The sequence below is a fragment of the Plectropomus leopardus genome, chromosome 2 (assembly GCF_026936395.1).
Source record: "Plectropomus leopardus strain MGB_pleo_1.0 chromosome 2, ASM2693639v1, whole genome shotgun sequence".
Lineage (NCBI taxonomy): Eukaryota > Metazoa > Chordata > Actinopteri > Perciformes > Serranidae > Plectropomus > Plectropomus leopardus.
In genome coordinates this window covers 12528569-12544516 of record NC_142177.1, presented here as the reverse complement: position 1 = coordinate 12544516, position 15948 = coordinate 12528569, and the positions used below count along the sequence as shown (strand labels likewise).

The 15948-nt window shown below is 38.4% G+C and overlaps 3 protein-coding genes across 4 annotated transcripts; 2 read left to right on the top strand and 1 right to left on the bottom strand.

Annotated features, from left to right (window-relative positions):
• Positions 1 to 462: 462 nt before the first annotated feature.
• Positions 463 to 4793, top strand: b3galt6 (beta-1,3-galactosyltransferase 6). Of its 2 annotated transcripts, none has more exons than XM_042501112.2 (2): positions 463 to 786; positions 1979 to 4793. In XM_042501112.2, the coding sequence occupies exon 2, from the start codon at positions 1989 to 1991 to the stop codon at positions 3006 to 3008; it is 1020 nt and encodes a 339-aa protein (XP_042357046.1). In that variant the 5' UTR covers positions 463 to 786; positions 1979 to 1988; the 3' UTR covers positions 3009 to 4793. The 2 variants fall into 2 exon arrangements, with proteins under 2 accessions (XP_042357046.1, XP_087941525.1); XM_088085399.1 differs by having other exon boundaries at positions 467 to 608.
• A 285-nt stretch (positions 4794 to 5078) lies between these two features.
• Positions 5079 to 8432, bottom strand: LOC121949275 (protein FAM107B). Its single transcript, XM_042494922.2, has 5 exons — positions 8264 to 8432; positions 7719 to 7752; positions 7377 to 7533; positions 5960 to 6104; positions 5079 to 5790 (listed from the first exon to the last, which is right to left on the bottom strand). The coding sequence occupies exons 1-5, from the start codon at positions 8285 to 8287 to the stop codon at positions 5692 to 5694; spliced, it is 459 nt and encodes a 152-aa protein (XP_042350856.1). The 5' UTR covers positions 8288 to 8432; the 3' UTR covers positions 5079 to 5691.
• Positions 8433 to 10626: 2194 nt separating this feature from the next.
• Positions 10627 to 13811, top strand: tmem167b (transmembrane protein 167B). Its single transcript, XM_042497742.2, has 3 exons — positions 10627 to 10783; positions 12361 to 12492; positions 12750 to 13811. Exons 1-3 carry the CDS (start codon positions 10774 to 10776, stop codon positions 12830 to 12832), a joined length of 225 nt encoding a protein of 74 aa, XP_042353676.1. The 5' UTR covers positions 10627 to 10773; the 3' UTR covers positions 12833 to 13811.
• The last annotated feature ends 2137 nt before the right edge of the window (positions 13812 to 15948 follow it).

The following is a 15948-nucleotide window of genomic DNA, read 5'->3' as shown; positions in this document are numbered from 1 at the left end:
AGTCTATTTTAATCTGACGCAATTACTGAATTCCAAAAGGCTACTTCTGTGCTTTTATTTTTTAAGAAAAATACCAACACAACGTCCGGTCTTGTTCTACGCTGCAACGCTGGACATAACGCGCATGCGCCGGGCAGCAGCTGTCTTGAAATTGCTCCTCCTCTTCTTTTTATGCCCCTTTATAAAATGCTTTTTTTTCTGATTAACCATGTGATATTTAACAATGGAAAACCTTTCAATGCTCCGTTATTTTTAAATACATGTAATTATGATGTCATATCAGGTCCTGGTATTTTTTTTTAAAAAAAGTTTGAATTAATCTTGGAGTAAGTCAGTTTCTGCTTGTGCATGTTTTATTTGTTTTCTCTAATACAATCATATAAAGAAAACAAAAAAAAGGTCCTTAAGGGCAAGTATTTTTGTGTAATTTGATTCTCTTTTCTTACGGGGGCTTCACTTCCGCTTCCTCTACGTCACTGCCACACTGAACTGATTTGGGTTTACACGCCAAAAGACAAAAAATGACTACATCGATACCTGTCTCAGCTCACCCAGAGAACCATTTAATCTGCTTATTTTAACCTAACTGACCGACGCCGCTAAACTTGGTATTTACCACCTCCCGTGTGCACCAATATGAGCAGTCCGTGTGTGTTAGCAGTCAGAGGAGTGAGCTCACAAAGTGCGCAGAGGGTCTTATCTCGGTAGCTAGCGTTAGCCCGACAAAGCTGCCGTCTGTGGCCCGCCGTGGCTCTTTCACTCACGGGACAGGCACTTTTCAATTAGGTAAGGTAACTTTAAAAAAAAAAAACTGTTTAATTTAGTACTGCTTACAACATTGCTGCGACACATAAACACAGTGTACAGTTCAACTTCTGAGCAGGTGGTGCTGCAAAGTCGTGGGTTTGCAGCTGAAGTGCTAACTCGCTCCATCGCTGCCGTTATTTAAGGAAAGATCTATGATTCAAATGCAAAAAATTGCAACCTCACTTTCAAAATTTGAAACAAAGGACTTGAAGGTGCCATAACTAATTTAATGGCATTTCTTACTGTGAAGAGACTGACATTAGATAGCACACTAGACATCCTTTCTGGTGCTCATAACTGTTTGTTTACTTCTGTGATGTCTGGACGTTTACTACTATGATGTCTGTACAGCTGCAAAACGTGCTGTAGCAAACGTTTGGTGCTGTGTGATTAGTAATAGCACCTTGATTCAGGCATTTTTGACGTTTTAACTGTATACTTGTGCTGAGCATTTAAAAAAAACAATTTTATTTTAGCTTGTTTTTTTTAGGACTGTGTGTTTTTGGAGTTGTTTTACTGGCAGAGAGGATGTTTTAGTGTGTATTGTTGGTATTTATTTTTATATTTTGCAAATGAGATCATGCCCTGTCATGTAAACGTATAGCGAACCGACAATAACAGCTGAACTGAGTTGAATCTAAACATAAGCTGTAAGATGAGAAACACACAAAATGCAGATTTGTCAGTTGCAAGTTAAACTCTCTGCTCATTCCTTGTATGATTTATGCTTAAATCCCCAAATGCTGATCCATAACATTAGATACTCGGGCTGGGGTCTGCACAAAACATAGAAGATGACAACAAATTTGACACTTACAGACAAAACAATCAATTGATATTGATTTTTTTTTTTTTTAAAGTGTAACTGACAATCGATTGATCTCAAATGTAAAATGCAGTAACATTATACATACTCTAATTAAATTATTTTGAAAACATTGATATACACAAAATTCATGAGGACTCAATGTACAGTACATAAAGTGAAATCCTAACAAAATATTCCTGCACGTGCTTTACGCGCCGTTCAGTTACAAGGATATCAGCCACCTGGACGTTCTCTAATAATGCTTGCAGAAAGTATGGCTGCACACTAATATGGATGTTTTGATGATTAATCTAATATCTGAATTAAAGCAATGCTGACAATCTTTTGTGTTTTTCACCCCAGACTCAGCACCATGAATCTCTTGCGCCTCGTGTGCCGCCACAAGACAGCCCTGGTCATTGGCACTGTGTGCAGCTTTGCTGTCGTTCTCGTATTCTTGGCCAAATGTACCTCAGAAACCCTAAAACAGGGCCACCAAGATCCTCCAGGCCTCGTCCCTCATGCCAATGGTTTGCAGTCCAATCCAGAGCAGCATAACCCCCCATCCACATCCAAAGACATGTCAGCATTCCTCGTTGTCCTCATCACTACCGGACCCAAGTACACAGAGCGTAGGAGTATCATCCGCAGCACCTGGCTGGCCAAGCGGGACTCTGATGTTCTGGCTATGTTTGTGGTGGGAACTCAGGGGCTTTCCAGCGAGGACCTTCAGAACCTCAACACAGAGCAAGGGCGGCACAAAGACTTGCTCCTACTGCCTGATTTGCGAGATTCTTACGAGAACTTAACGCTAAAGCTGCTGCACATGTACTCCTGGTTGGACCAGAATGTGGAGTTCAAGTTTGTCCTTAAAGCTGATGATGATACATTTGCTCGCTTGGACCTCCTAAAGGAGGAGCTGAAGGGGAAAGAGCCCAGCCGGTTATACTGGGGCTTCTTCTCTGGGAGAGGGAGAGTGAAAACTGCTGGGAAGTGGCGGGAAAGCTCTTGGGAGCTTTGTGACTACTACCTGCCCTACGCGCTGGGCGGGGGCTACATCCTCTCAGCTGACCTGGTGCATTATGTGCATCTTAATGCAGGTTACTTCAAGACGTGGCAGAGTGAGGACGTGTCACTGGGCGCCTGGCTGGCACCAGTGGATGTTCGGCGGACACATGACCCACGCTTTGACACAGAGTACAAATCGCGTGGTTGCAACAACAAATACTTGGTGACGCATAAGCAGAGCTTGGAGGACATGTTGGAAAAACACCAGACTCTGCAGCGTGATGGCAGACTCTGCAAGGAGGAGGTCAAGCTGCGACTCTCCTATGTGTATGACTGGAGTGTGCCACCCTCACAGTGTTGCCAAAGAAAGGATGGCATTCCTTAATTGTTGTCTTTTTCACATGGCACCGAAGTTGGCTTCTGATTCATATCTTTCTGGTTTGGAAAAGTTAAGGGATACTTCTCCGGTCGTACACTATTTAAAGTTATGTAACAGGTCCCAGACATCATAGGAAGTGCCTCAGAGTTGATAGAAATCCCATTTCAGATTTGGAGAACCCTTTTTCTATTTGTGAGAACAAAAAAAGGGGCAATTTCATTGCTTTTTAGTCATGAAGGAGCAGGTCTAGCTGTTTCTTTTCTGTTTTCACAAGTTTGAAATTGGGTTTTCAACAATCATTAGAGTTTTTGTGTTCATTTAAAACACACTTGACAAATAAAGGTTTAGTGGTTTTTGAACTGGACCTAGTCTGGATGGAGGAAAAGCACTGCCATTCTGTCAGTTTGATGAGTCTTCCTTGTTTTTACAATTAAAATGATAGTTTCACAATTCTGAAAAGGGGCATTAAACAACCTTCAAAATTAAGTGCAATCAGTTTTTTCTTTTTTCTGGACCTGGTTTAATGTGATCTGGATGGAAAACAAGGAATAATAATACACAGTTTTTCCTGAATAGAATGAGGTTTTAAACAGCATTGAAGTTTTTCCTATGATATCTGCTACCGGTTTCTCAGTTTTAAGTGGCGTATTAATGGGGAATTGGCTGAAAAACAATAGCCCTTAACTCTCAAACAGGAAGCCGATTTCAGCCTCGTGCCCATTTCAGCCAGTGAACTCCTTTGGTCTTGTTATTTGGACCTGTCAGTGCTCTCCTCACCGCCAGTTTACCACGTTGGTGGCCTGTTTCTCTCCTCTGTCTCTGCTTCTTCTGCTGCACCTCTTGCTAAATATTTTCCAACACTATGAGAAATGTTTCACGGTTATTTCAGTGTAATAGATTGTGCTGTACAGGGAGACGCAGACGGGAGAATCTTACCCTGCCATTATGTCTACTTTTTTTGTGAACGCAGTTTTTATTTGTATTTTATTTATTGTTAACTTATTCTGCAGCAAACACAAATCACTGATAAGTTTGGACAGAAGCACAGTGGCTGTGGTTGCTGCTTGTGAGTGGAATTTGTATTTATAAACGTGTTTGGGAGAAAACATGTATAATTCACGGAATTGATGTTCACTTTTACATGTAAAACTTTTGTTTACGGTCAACGGTACAACAAGGTTTCATGCGTTTGGAGTTGCAAAGAATGTGTACGAGAAAATGGTTGAATGTGTTTTATTCAGCAGGCCTTCTTTTTTCTCACACTGCAGCCAACGTCTGGATTTTTACATTTCCGAGGCAACAGTCAGTCACACTTTAAAGTTTAGGTCAATACATTTACTATGCGGCGATATCAAAATATTTGTGAATGTTTGTTCGCAGCGCACCACTGATTCAGACTGAGAAACTTGATATAAATACAAGCTGGCACTTGGTCACTTTTTAAAATATGAAACGTAGTTTTAAAGTCCATAAATCATGATTCAGTGATTTTTTTTTTTTTTTTAATGTTGAGCTCTCCAACCTGAACTTACCCTGTAATGTCCCGAAAATTGTGAAATGTGATTTAATCGTTGATTAAAGGGTATGATATGTTGGAGCACCAACATCTGAGGAATGCTGCAAAAAGAGCCACGCCCGAGCTCGTTTCCATGACAGCTGTTACGTATTTTGTTAACAGTTTTCTCACTGTTGTCACAAGCAGATTCTGATTCAGTGCAACCTCCGTTTCAGTGTTTGTTTTCACGTACACGGTCAGCCTCCCTGGATGTTTTATTAAAAATTTAAAATGTATTCTCGTCACTTCTGTTTTTTTCCCATATTTCCTGAAAGATTTTTATTAAGCCCATGAGAGAGAATCTGAGTATCTCAAGTTTTTTGTTGTAACAAGCAAATCTAATTCATTTATTCTGCGTAGGGGGAGAAATGTGCTTCAATTTTAATAAAATGAGGCATCTGGCCAGTAAGGTTGTGATGGCCAGGGCTCGCGACATTGTAACAGAGAGGCCAGCATCAGGTGGAGTGCCAAAAATGACAGATTAAGGTCAATGCTTTCTTATATATTAAGGATTTGAAGGGATATTTCATAGTCCAATGCATACATGTTGCAAAATTCTTTACAAAAGACAAAATGTTTAAAAAGTCTAATGCAGAAGTGGTATTTGCCTTGTTTTTCTTAATTACCGAGATAAACATGCAGATATTTTTCCATGAAGGCTTTGCTCATAAGTCACCAATTCAGGAAAAAAAGCAAATATTTTCCTGTGAAAACTCTTCTTTGAATTCCACAATGATAAACTTGTTAACTCAAAAAAAGAGATTTGTTGGTGTGTTTTTTTTTACATTAGTGAATTTATTACACTTCTTCAGATTTTGGAAGAATGCTTATTTGAAAATACTACCAAATACATTAACTTTCTAGCCATTATATTAAGAAATCATTTTAGTGTAAAAGCAGATTCAGATTTAAGAGAAAATGCTCTTCAAAGGTGGATTTTGATATTCAAGTTCACAAGACCTGTTAAGCTCAAACATCAGTCTCAAGATAATAACAATGAATTTTGATTATTCCAATCTGAAATGTCTGCAGTTGTGGGTCAAGGATCTTTTTCACTGACAGTAATGGAAACTTGTCTGGACTCCACATTATCGACTTTTTATTTGTGTCCATTTGCTCTGGTTGTACTCCTTACTAGGAAAAATTTTGGACGTGTTTCAGGGTTCTTCTCACATGAACAAACTCTGGTACATTCTGCAGACTCTCGATCCTCTTCGTCTGCTCGAGCTCGTACTGCAAGACAGGAAACATCTGTGTTTTGACATCCTCCTTAATGAGACTGTGTATTGGCTAATATCTGCAGGCTTGCTCACACATGACCAAACACTAAATAGAATACTGCAAATGCTGTTTTACCTCAGCAGTATGGTTTTACATCTTTGCTCTTAACTGACATACTCACAATTTTTGTTCTCTGCTGCCTCGTCCGTAGCTTCACCTCCAGGTCGGACAGAGGACAGAGGGCCAGCTCCCTCTGCTTGTGCTGCTCTCTCTGTTTGTGTTCCAACACGTGCTGCAGCTCAGGCTTTTTTCTGGGCAGTAGACCTCTGAGGACACATGAAAAAAAAGAAAACAAGATTGATTACTGTATGAAGATATCCAATACAAAAAATACCATACAACCGCAGAGTGCTATTTATCCATCAATTCAGTTAGTTTATAGTACAAATACACACAGTAGATGGGTGTGCACTTCACATTAAAGCTTAAAATCAAAAATTAATATCTTTCCTCTTACCCGTAGTGCTATTTATCAATTTAGATTGTTTTGGTGTGATTTGGAGATATTATAATAATTATTTTAATTCTAATTATAAATAATGGACTCTATTTGTTCAGCACTTTTCATATAAGAAATGCAGCCCAATGTGCTTTACAACAAAGAAATTACATGCACCAAGTGCTTCACATGAAAAGGCATATAGACATAATAAAACCTGCATGTAAAAATAAGATAAGGATAGAATACATTGAATAGATGAATAGAACCCATTTGATAACATTTAAGCAATAACATAATATAAAAAGTAAGATAAAAAATAAGGATAAAAATAGAACGCACAGAATGCATAACATAAGATGGAAAATAAACCCATTGAGATAATATTAATAAAAATAAATCTAAAAATAGAGTGTATAAAATGCATAAATTAAAGAATATACAACATTTTAATGAGGTGCAGCAGTGCGTAAGTGATATCAGCCGTAGAGATGGCTGCCTTCTCTCCAATATAATGGAACTAGATGGCGCTCAACTTGTGGTGCTCAAAGCACCAAAGCAATACTTTTTTCTTTTTTTTTTTTTAAACCACAACAGCAATGTCTCTTTCAAATAATCCTGACCCGGTTACTCAAGATAATCCGCAGACCTTGTTGTGAGTGGTGACTACTGCAGACAAAATTCTGTTGATTTCTGTAGAGTGATATGCATTAATTTCACTTTCTCTGACAGACAAGAGTGAAAGCGGTGGCCCCCTGAGGAGAGATAAGCAGTGATCTCAGTCAAAGGTGTTGTACCTTTGACATGATCAGTGTTAAACCACCACCAAACATGTTGCTTATCCCCGACCACAGCGCCGGCCAGCTGGACAGAGGAAGCCTAAGAGGATTCTCTGACTGAGGCAGCAGACTCACAAAATGCTGATCTACTAAACTACTTCTCCTTTCTGAGAGAATCCAAAGCCTGCCTTTACTGCACATAAAATGTCACATGGAAAAATTAATCCTTCCCATTTCCATCGATTCAGTATATAAAGCTCTCTGATAAATACTAATAACCTAGTCACAGACAGCAGGTTCAGAGCTTGGTGATTTCTCACCTTCTGTGGCAGAATAGCAGCTCTTGGTGAAGGGCTCTGTGTTGGTGAGAAGCCAGGACGGGATTTGGCAGTTTCTCGGGTTGGATGAGGTCACTAGTCTCCTCTTGTGGACTCTCCATCACCTGGCATGGCGGGACCATCCAGCAGTGATGTCTCTCTGACACACATGAATACAAGCCAGCACACAGTCATTATATCAAGGACACTACTGTACACTGTTATATGTGTTATCATAGTTCTAACTTCTAAAGTGATGGGCTACAATCTGAAGATATTGTCATTTGTTTCATTAGATTTACAAAACCGGAGCTTAAACTTGGCAATTGTTTGATTTTGACTCACCTTTTCTATTGCGAAGACCCATTTTTTGTGATACCTGAGTGAAGAACAGCAGGTAAATGAGTACAGTATGTTTGCAAAATGCTCTCTTAAAGCTGAAATGATGCAAAGATTTATTTTATACATATATATTATATATATATATGTAATTATTTATTATTATATATATAACTTTAGTGCTCAAAACATGCAAACGCCAAACATTCTGCCACTCATTAATATTTTGTAGCCATCAAACTCACTTCTTTGTTCAGCCACACAAAAAAGAAAAGCAATCATTGCTGTCTTCAAAATGACAGCAAAATCAAGTATTTCAGTTGCTACAGGGAGTTGTGCATCACTTTAAAAGATATACCCAATTATCAATATTTTCAAAACAAAAAGCTTAGTTGCTGAAGTCCTGATGTTCTTCGATTCTTTGGAAACGTAAACCCAAAACAACCACTTCCCAAAACAAATATGATTAAACAAATAGTTTTCTTTCTCAGCTTATGATGAAAACAAATACTATGTTATTATCACAGAAGTAATCTTAAAACCAGTCTTACCTGTGTGCTGTGGTAGAGACGCATTGCTAAAAAGAGAGATGTTCTGAAGCAAAGCCAGAGGGAGAAGGAGCAGAAGACTAAGTGTTGTTCTCGGGCTGCACAGCGAGCTGCAGTGAGGCTGACCTGAACAGGTGTGCTTCACTGTCCTGTGATCAAATCTCATTAACTGTCTTACGACCCTTTGTTCCAGCCCTGTTCCCTTCGGGAGAGAAACTTCTGTTGTCTCTGAGTCAATAACAACATATGGAGGGATTAGGATAATGAATGTAATGATTAGCATGATGTAATCTATTGATGAGGGTAACCTAATGTAATGATTAGGATAATGCATCATGATATACTAACATAACAAACATGGCTTTTGTATTTCAGGGTTTCACTACTGGTCAGATGTCTTCAAGTTATACTCTAGAAAAACAACACACTGAAATGGTCCATGAGGAGGTTCTCACAGCCAAAAAATGAAATCAGGTCAGAGTAGCAACAGCTGGACACAAAGTGCTAGTGAAAAAGAAACACTTTCATTTTTAGCTTTGCAAAAACATATTAAATAGAGATGTAAGGATTAATTATAAACAAAGAGGATACGGTGGTGGTATAAGTATGTTCCAAATAGTGGCAGGGGTGTAAAATATGTATTGAACAAGTGAAAATTGAATGCGTGTCTCAAATATAGTAGAGATATTGATGTACAATGTAAAGAATGTATAGGTTTAGGCATGTGCATATGTGTTACATTTGCATTACACAACTTACTGCAATAAACTGTGTGCAGGTGCATTTGTACATGCAGGCAACATTTTGTTATATTAATAGTTGCTATAGTGGTGTATAGTTGGGGTTTTTCCAGCCTGACTATGATGCCAGTGTGAGTCTATACTGTGGGTTTGAAGCAATGGTGGTGGAAAGCAGTATTATGCACAATATAACAGATAAACTGTTGGATATTTATTTAAACATGCTTTATATTGTACAGGCTGATTTATGGGTTAGTCTGGAGCAACGTGTCAAGTAACAAAATGTGATTTAAATGGTTTTTGTATGCAGTGCAGGTACCCTCATTCAGAACCCTCTTGAGTGGCTGAGACTGAGGTTATTTGCACAGAAAGCACTCTGGAATAGCTGATGGCGTTCAGCACAAATTGCTCGATGATGGACCTCGGGGAATGAGGTGGAGGTGTCTGTACAGTGGTGTCAGCTCATTGCAGCGGGGGTGTAAGCTCAGTTTAATCCTCATCCCTCCCCTCTGTACAGTACAAGGTGTGTCCAGGTTCAGAGCTGCAGCAGAGCCAGCGTTTTTCACCACTTTGTTAATCTTGCCCATGTCCTCTTTGGGTGCTTCCTCCATGTTTGGCAGAGTTCAGTGTGCTGACCACATACAGTAAGTAAAAGAGGCAGATGACCTGAGTGCCCCAAAAGTTGTTTTTCTGCTCTCTCATATGCAGAATGTCTTTATTATCAGTCCTTACCACTTTTTGGCAGTTTCAGAATTATGTAAAAAAAAATCTGCTCTTCATTTTGTTAATTAATGAGATAACCATTTTTTTTTTAATTCTCACTTTTCAAGAAAAAAACAATAACATATATTTTCCCAAGATAATACATCTCATAATTCTGAGATAAAAATGTTCTTAATTTAGAAAAAAAAAAACAGTTTCTGTTTTTGGTTTAAAAACAAAAAAACAAACTGTCTGATCATACATGGACCATCTTGGTTGTGTTCTATGCAATTGTGACATCTTTTGAATCTCTGCTTAAAACCCATTTTTATGGAATTGCTTTTATGTGATTTTGTCTTTTTATTTATTTTACCTGTTTTGTTTATGTTATATTTCTTTTATTTCCTTTTACTTGTAGTTTTATTGCTTTTGTTGTTTTTGGTCTATTTATATTATTTTATATTGACATTTTGCATCTTGCATTATTTGACCTTTTGTTTTAATTTCATCCTAACTCTACCCTAGTTTCATCTTGGTTGTGCTCAGTATGCCTGTTGGCCTTCTGTCGTATTGCCCTCTATGTATCTCATTTCTGCTTTTGCTTTGTTTGTCAAAGCACTTTGTAAACATTGTTTTTAAAGGTGCTATATAAATAAAGTTGTTACTATTATTATTATTATTATAATTACTATAAAAGTTATCAACAAAAGCAGGAACTGTACACCAAGAGGAAGGTTGTCCTGAGTTTCCATCTTAACTCAAATTCATAGGAAGAGTGCATATGATGAAAGTATCACAGCTTGATATTTAAAATGTATTTTTATTATTGATCAGACTGTTGTTCAGAAAGCTGTTACTCGTAAATTCCAGTAGGTGGCAGTAAATGCTCGACGAATGACAACAAACATAAAACGTAAAAGAAGAGTGTAAAGCCAGTGAAACCGGAAATGTCAACCGAGTGACTGCGAGGCGAAGTAGACAGCATTATATCTCCACTTTTTAGGACATGATGGATTGCTAATTGAAAGGAAGAAACCTTCGTAATACATCGTCAGAGAGCAAACTGCGAATATGACAAATGGTAGGTTAACTGTTTGATGCAACTAGTGTCGACACGGGACAAGTAAGTTCGGCTAGCTACTACGGAAGGCTAACGTGGAAGCTAGCTTAGCTGTAGACGTGGCCCTGGGCTGCTGTTATTAGTCTGTTAGCACCAAAACAAATTCGTCTTTGCAAATTTTAACACATCACTTGTTTGTTTCAGTAAAAGAAAATATGGCACGGTTTTGTCATTTATTAATGAAACGCCAACACCGTATTTTTGTCAGGCTACAAAATAGCTCGCTGACTAGCTCTGGCCAACGTTAGGGTATCGGTGGCTAATACTAAAAATCCAGTCAGGTAGAAGACAACAGTAATAAGTGAATAAATACAGAAAGAAAGCCTGTTAGCATGCAAACTAACTGGCGTCAGTCCTTAAAAATGTAAACTGTTTGTTTTTTGTTATCGTCCACTGCTGATGTGGGTACACGAGATTTGTTACATTGCGACAACTGCATGCAACTCTGCACTTAAGGTCAACAACGAAGCTTGTGCAAACTGGGAAAAGGGAAAATCTTTAGCAAGGCAGCGTGTATACTTATATTGCTGTTTAAATAGTGGAGACATTATTCCTAAAGCAGCAGAAACATAAACACCTGTCCCTCAAAGCTGGAAACTCAAGCCGTCTTTTAAGTGATACATTGCTTGTTTGGGATAATATACACAATATAAAGATGTTCTCATATCCTTGTAATATCACTATAAATGTTTTTTTTTAGAAGCTGGTCCATTCTTTACTATTAATGGAGGTGTAATATTTGTTTCTACGCGTCATCCTCTCTCCAGTTAAGGAATCTATAAAAGTACAGTGGTAATAGTTATGGTTTCCTTGTCGATAGTCTCTTTGCTATTCTTCCTACAAACAGGCTTTTAAAAAATTCACAGTTTAAAACTGACCTGTGAAATGCTACAGAAATAATAAGTCTTTCTAAGGTGGATTATCACACAACTGGCTTTAGTAGGAGTTGGAAGGTAGGATTGATACAGCATAGTATTGAGATATTTTTGTGTGTCAGTATTGTATCGATATAAGCATGCCTGGTTTTGTTTTTTTTATTGCATAAATTATACATACAAATTGATTGCTTTTTCAGGTGCATGTTGTTGCATTTGAACGACTGCAATTAGATGAACAAACTGAAAACTTTATCTTGTTAGATAAAGCAGATGTTAGAAAAGTCTGTTTTTGGTGACATAATTTGCAGTTCAAAGTATGTCTTATATCGTAAAATGTCTTTATGTTATCCTAATATATGGCATATTGCAAAACATTTTAAATCACAATAATATTGTTTTGTGACTTACTATCACATTGTGGGGCCTCTGGGTATACCCACCCCTAGTAAGGGTACATTTAGATTTTGTAAGTGAATGTATGCAAGTAAAATTTTGTGTTTAGTCATATCACAGAGTATTCTCTTTCTGTGATTGTCTCTTTTAATTTTGGTAACAGGTTTTGTTTTGCACATTATAAAAAAGATGAATGAAGATAATGAATGCATTCAGTGCTGGCAGGTGAGGCAGTCTGTGTGATATTATCTTCCATCTCTTCCACAGTGTACTCTTTCGATGGCATCCTGGTGTTTGGGCTGCTGTTCATCTGCACTTGCGCGTACCTCAAAAAGGTACCGCGCCTCAACAGCTGGCTGCTGTCAGAGAAGAAAGGAGTGTGGGGCGTTTTCTACAAAGGTAAAGTGAATGAATAGACATCTGTGAAAGTCTCTTACACTTGTGTTAACCACAGACCTTATTTTAAACTTCTAACCAAAAACCCATTCAAAAAACTCATTGACTTTGAGACAAGGGAGCTAGAGTTGCTGAAACGTTCGTTCATTTTCAGGTTTTAGGACTCATTACTATTACAAAATATTCTCCTTGTTTTGTTTCATTGTAGTTGGACTGTAATTTTCTTCACTTATCCTCTTTACCTCAATCTCTCCTCTCAGCGGCAGTAATTGGGTCGCGACTTCACATTGCTGTGGCGATTTCCTGTTTGGCAATGGCTTTCTACATTGTCTTCTTGAAATGATAAAGTCAGACTGGACTGGAAAGGACACTGGACGGGTGCAGGATGGGGATGGACTCATCTCTGTGGTCATTCCTTGTTGGGGGACACCTCTTGGATTACATGACCGATGAAACCCCATTGGCCCCGTGGACCCATGTGAGAGACTGGCCAGTGCTTCCCCCCTCTGGTGACTGGGTACATAACTCCTCCTTTAATAATGTGTGTGCACTACAAACATGAAGGGCATCCGAATTCCACAGTTATTACAGCGGAGAGAGCTGGTGGAGTCACATGGTATCATTCTCTAGTAGGGAAACACTGTTGGTTGTCTCCATCCACACCCTATAAATATTTATATTGAAGGATGCTGAAGATTGAAGGGCAGTGTGTGCATCATACCTTATACCTGTATACAAACTAAAATTAGCCTAGCTGTATATATTTGGAAAAATATATGACCAGTAGAGATTTGCCAGAGGTTCTGTGTGATCAACCCCAAAAATGATCAGTTCTGCTTGCTCCCGGCTATTTTTTTCTGTATCACCTCTTGTGTCAAGGGTGGAGGGGAAGATAAACAAAGCTAATATATAAAGATGTTCTTGTGTACACTATATTTTACTTACTTTTTACCTTCAGTGCTGTTTGGCATCTCCTGAGCTTTGTTTTAGGTTTAAAATACACATTTTGCACAGGTGTATGTTGTATTTACTTTGACATCTAATAGATAACCCATTTTAATGTTACAATTGAACTGTAAGTCATATAGAGGTAATAACTTTTCAAGAGGCATATCTCAACACATTGTGAAAATTGGATAGCTGTATCAGACTTGCCTGAAAATTGAAATGCAATGCCAAATAGGGATGGTGCTTCTCATGCCATCTTAATTACATGCTGTTGTTCTGAGTTTAATTCTGCCACCTTATTTTATATTTTTAAAAGAAGTGATTGTTTTGGGAGGGGATGCAATGCAATTTTGAGTAAAACATTAATCAGACAATATCTGTGTTTGTTGTCTTTGAAGAAAAACATTCCGTGCCTACTGCAGTATATTCACTGCAGTCCCTTTGGAAGTTTTTTTGTGTTTTATTGATTTGATTGAAATCACAGTGGGTGTAATTACACTTTTTTGCACTAATCAATAGAACACAAAAAGGGGAAAATATCCTGAAATAATTATATGTATACGTTTCACCTTGAGGTTAATATTCACTTGAGGCAGCTTTGACTGCAGTTAAGCCTTAAGCTTATCATTTGTGGATAGAGCCACGTCATATTTGTATTTGTGGTCATTGTAATTTAGACCCATTCTTTTTTTGCTTCTTGCAAAACTGCTCAAGACCTTTTAAGACACATTAGAAATAATTTAATCTGGGTCTTTTATGTAGTTCTTTTTTAAGTCACGTACGTTTGTGCAGCGTTGACTTAATGTTTGGTGTTGTTGCTGTAAAATAAATCATCCTAAGTTTTTTTCAAAGATATCTCAGTATTTCTGCTACATAGCAATCCCTACAGCATAAGGCTTCCCCCCCACACATCATGGTTTGGCAATATACATTTCTGCTGATGTGCAGTGTTGACTGACACAGAGCACAGCATGTACCCCAGTGGACAAAAATATTTTGGTCCTGTGGTGCCCAGTAACTCAGTTGGTAGAGCAGGCACCCCGTGTGCAGAAGCTGTGTCCTCACTGCAGCCGATGTCGCTTCAATTCTGGCCTTGGCTGTTTGCTGTTTCTCTCTCTTCCCTCTTTAATGCCTAGCGTGTTTTATCAATTAAAGGCTAAAAATACCCCAAAAATAATCCAATTTTATATATATATATATATGTGTGTGTGTGTGTGTGTGTGTGTGTCCCATAAGGCCATAAAACTTTCTTCCACTTTTTGTTCATTTGCATTTCACAGACTTTTTAACCAAACAGGCCACGTGTCCATCCAAGTTTTTTTCTAACAAACGGCAACTAGAGAAATGTGCCGCCAACCGTAACTATGCAGTGCTCCCATCTCACCCAATGAACCCTGCACCACCTGTACATTTACCAGAAGCCTCTTGGTTGCTTCTTCCACTTGTGCCCTTGTCACATATGATTTCTTTCTGAGGGTGACATTCTCCCAGCAGATTTATAATTGTCATATCTGCATTGTTTATGAATTGTCTTACTCTGCTCTATACTTAACTGCATCCATCTCGTGACTGGTGCTTTTCGGTGTCATTGTTTAGGAAAGACCTTTTTCACAGCAGATATTTGGACTTTTCAAAGCAGAAGAAGCACAAGTGTTTTTAATAACATTGCCAATGGTTCCTTACCATTTACTTTGACATCTAACACACAGGCAGCCCAACACACAAGCAAACTAAGCAGTTGCGCTTGGTCCCCATGGCCAGCAGAGGGCCCCCAAGATTGCTTGAAAATGTCCAACAAGCTTAGCTGGGCGGCTTAATGCTCACCACACAAGTTCAGTAGGTTTTGGAAATTATGCAAGGGCTACGCCTGCTGCTCGTTTCAAACGGGGATGCCAGTGTTTACAACCTTAATGAAAGGATGAAACACAACTATCAGTCTAGTCACAAAAAGAGGGGGAAAAGAGAAAAAAAAGAGTTTACCTTATGGAACAAGAATCAGATGAACTTCTGTAAACTATTCTCTCATTTCCAAGTTTAATGTCAGTAGAAAACAGTAATGTTGTGTGTGCTTAAACAAGTATTTACAGTATACATGTTAATTCCATGCCACGTGAAGAGGTAACATTTGATAAAGAGGGGAGCTCCCCCCAAACCAAGTCTGCCGAGGGCCCTCCAAAGTCCAGGGTCCCTGCAGTAAGTACAATACCAGGACCCTTAAACTGAAGCAGGTAAAATGGAATTCAGCCATCATTTATTCATTATTTGCACTTTTGCTTATGACATTTCAAAGTTTAGTCAGTGAAAAAAATGTTTCATGGTCTATTGACCTTATGATGTAGTTTTACAAAGTGACTAATCAGCTGTTGGATATCTTCTAGTTATCACAGGTGATTTCCATTAAACTAATTATGCAGCTAATAAAAATAAATGTTGGTACTTTGACACATTTGGGTGTGTCACTATAAATGTGTGAAGGTAGGTATGGTGTCAAGTTTTATACTTGGTGTATTG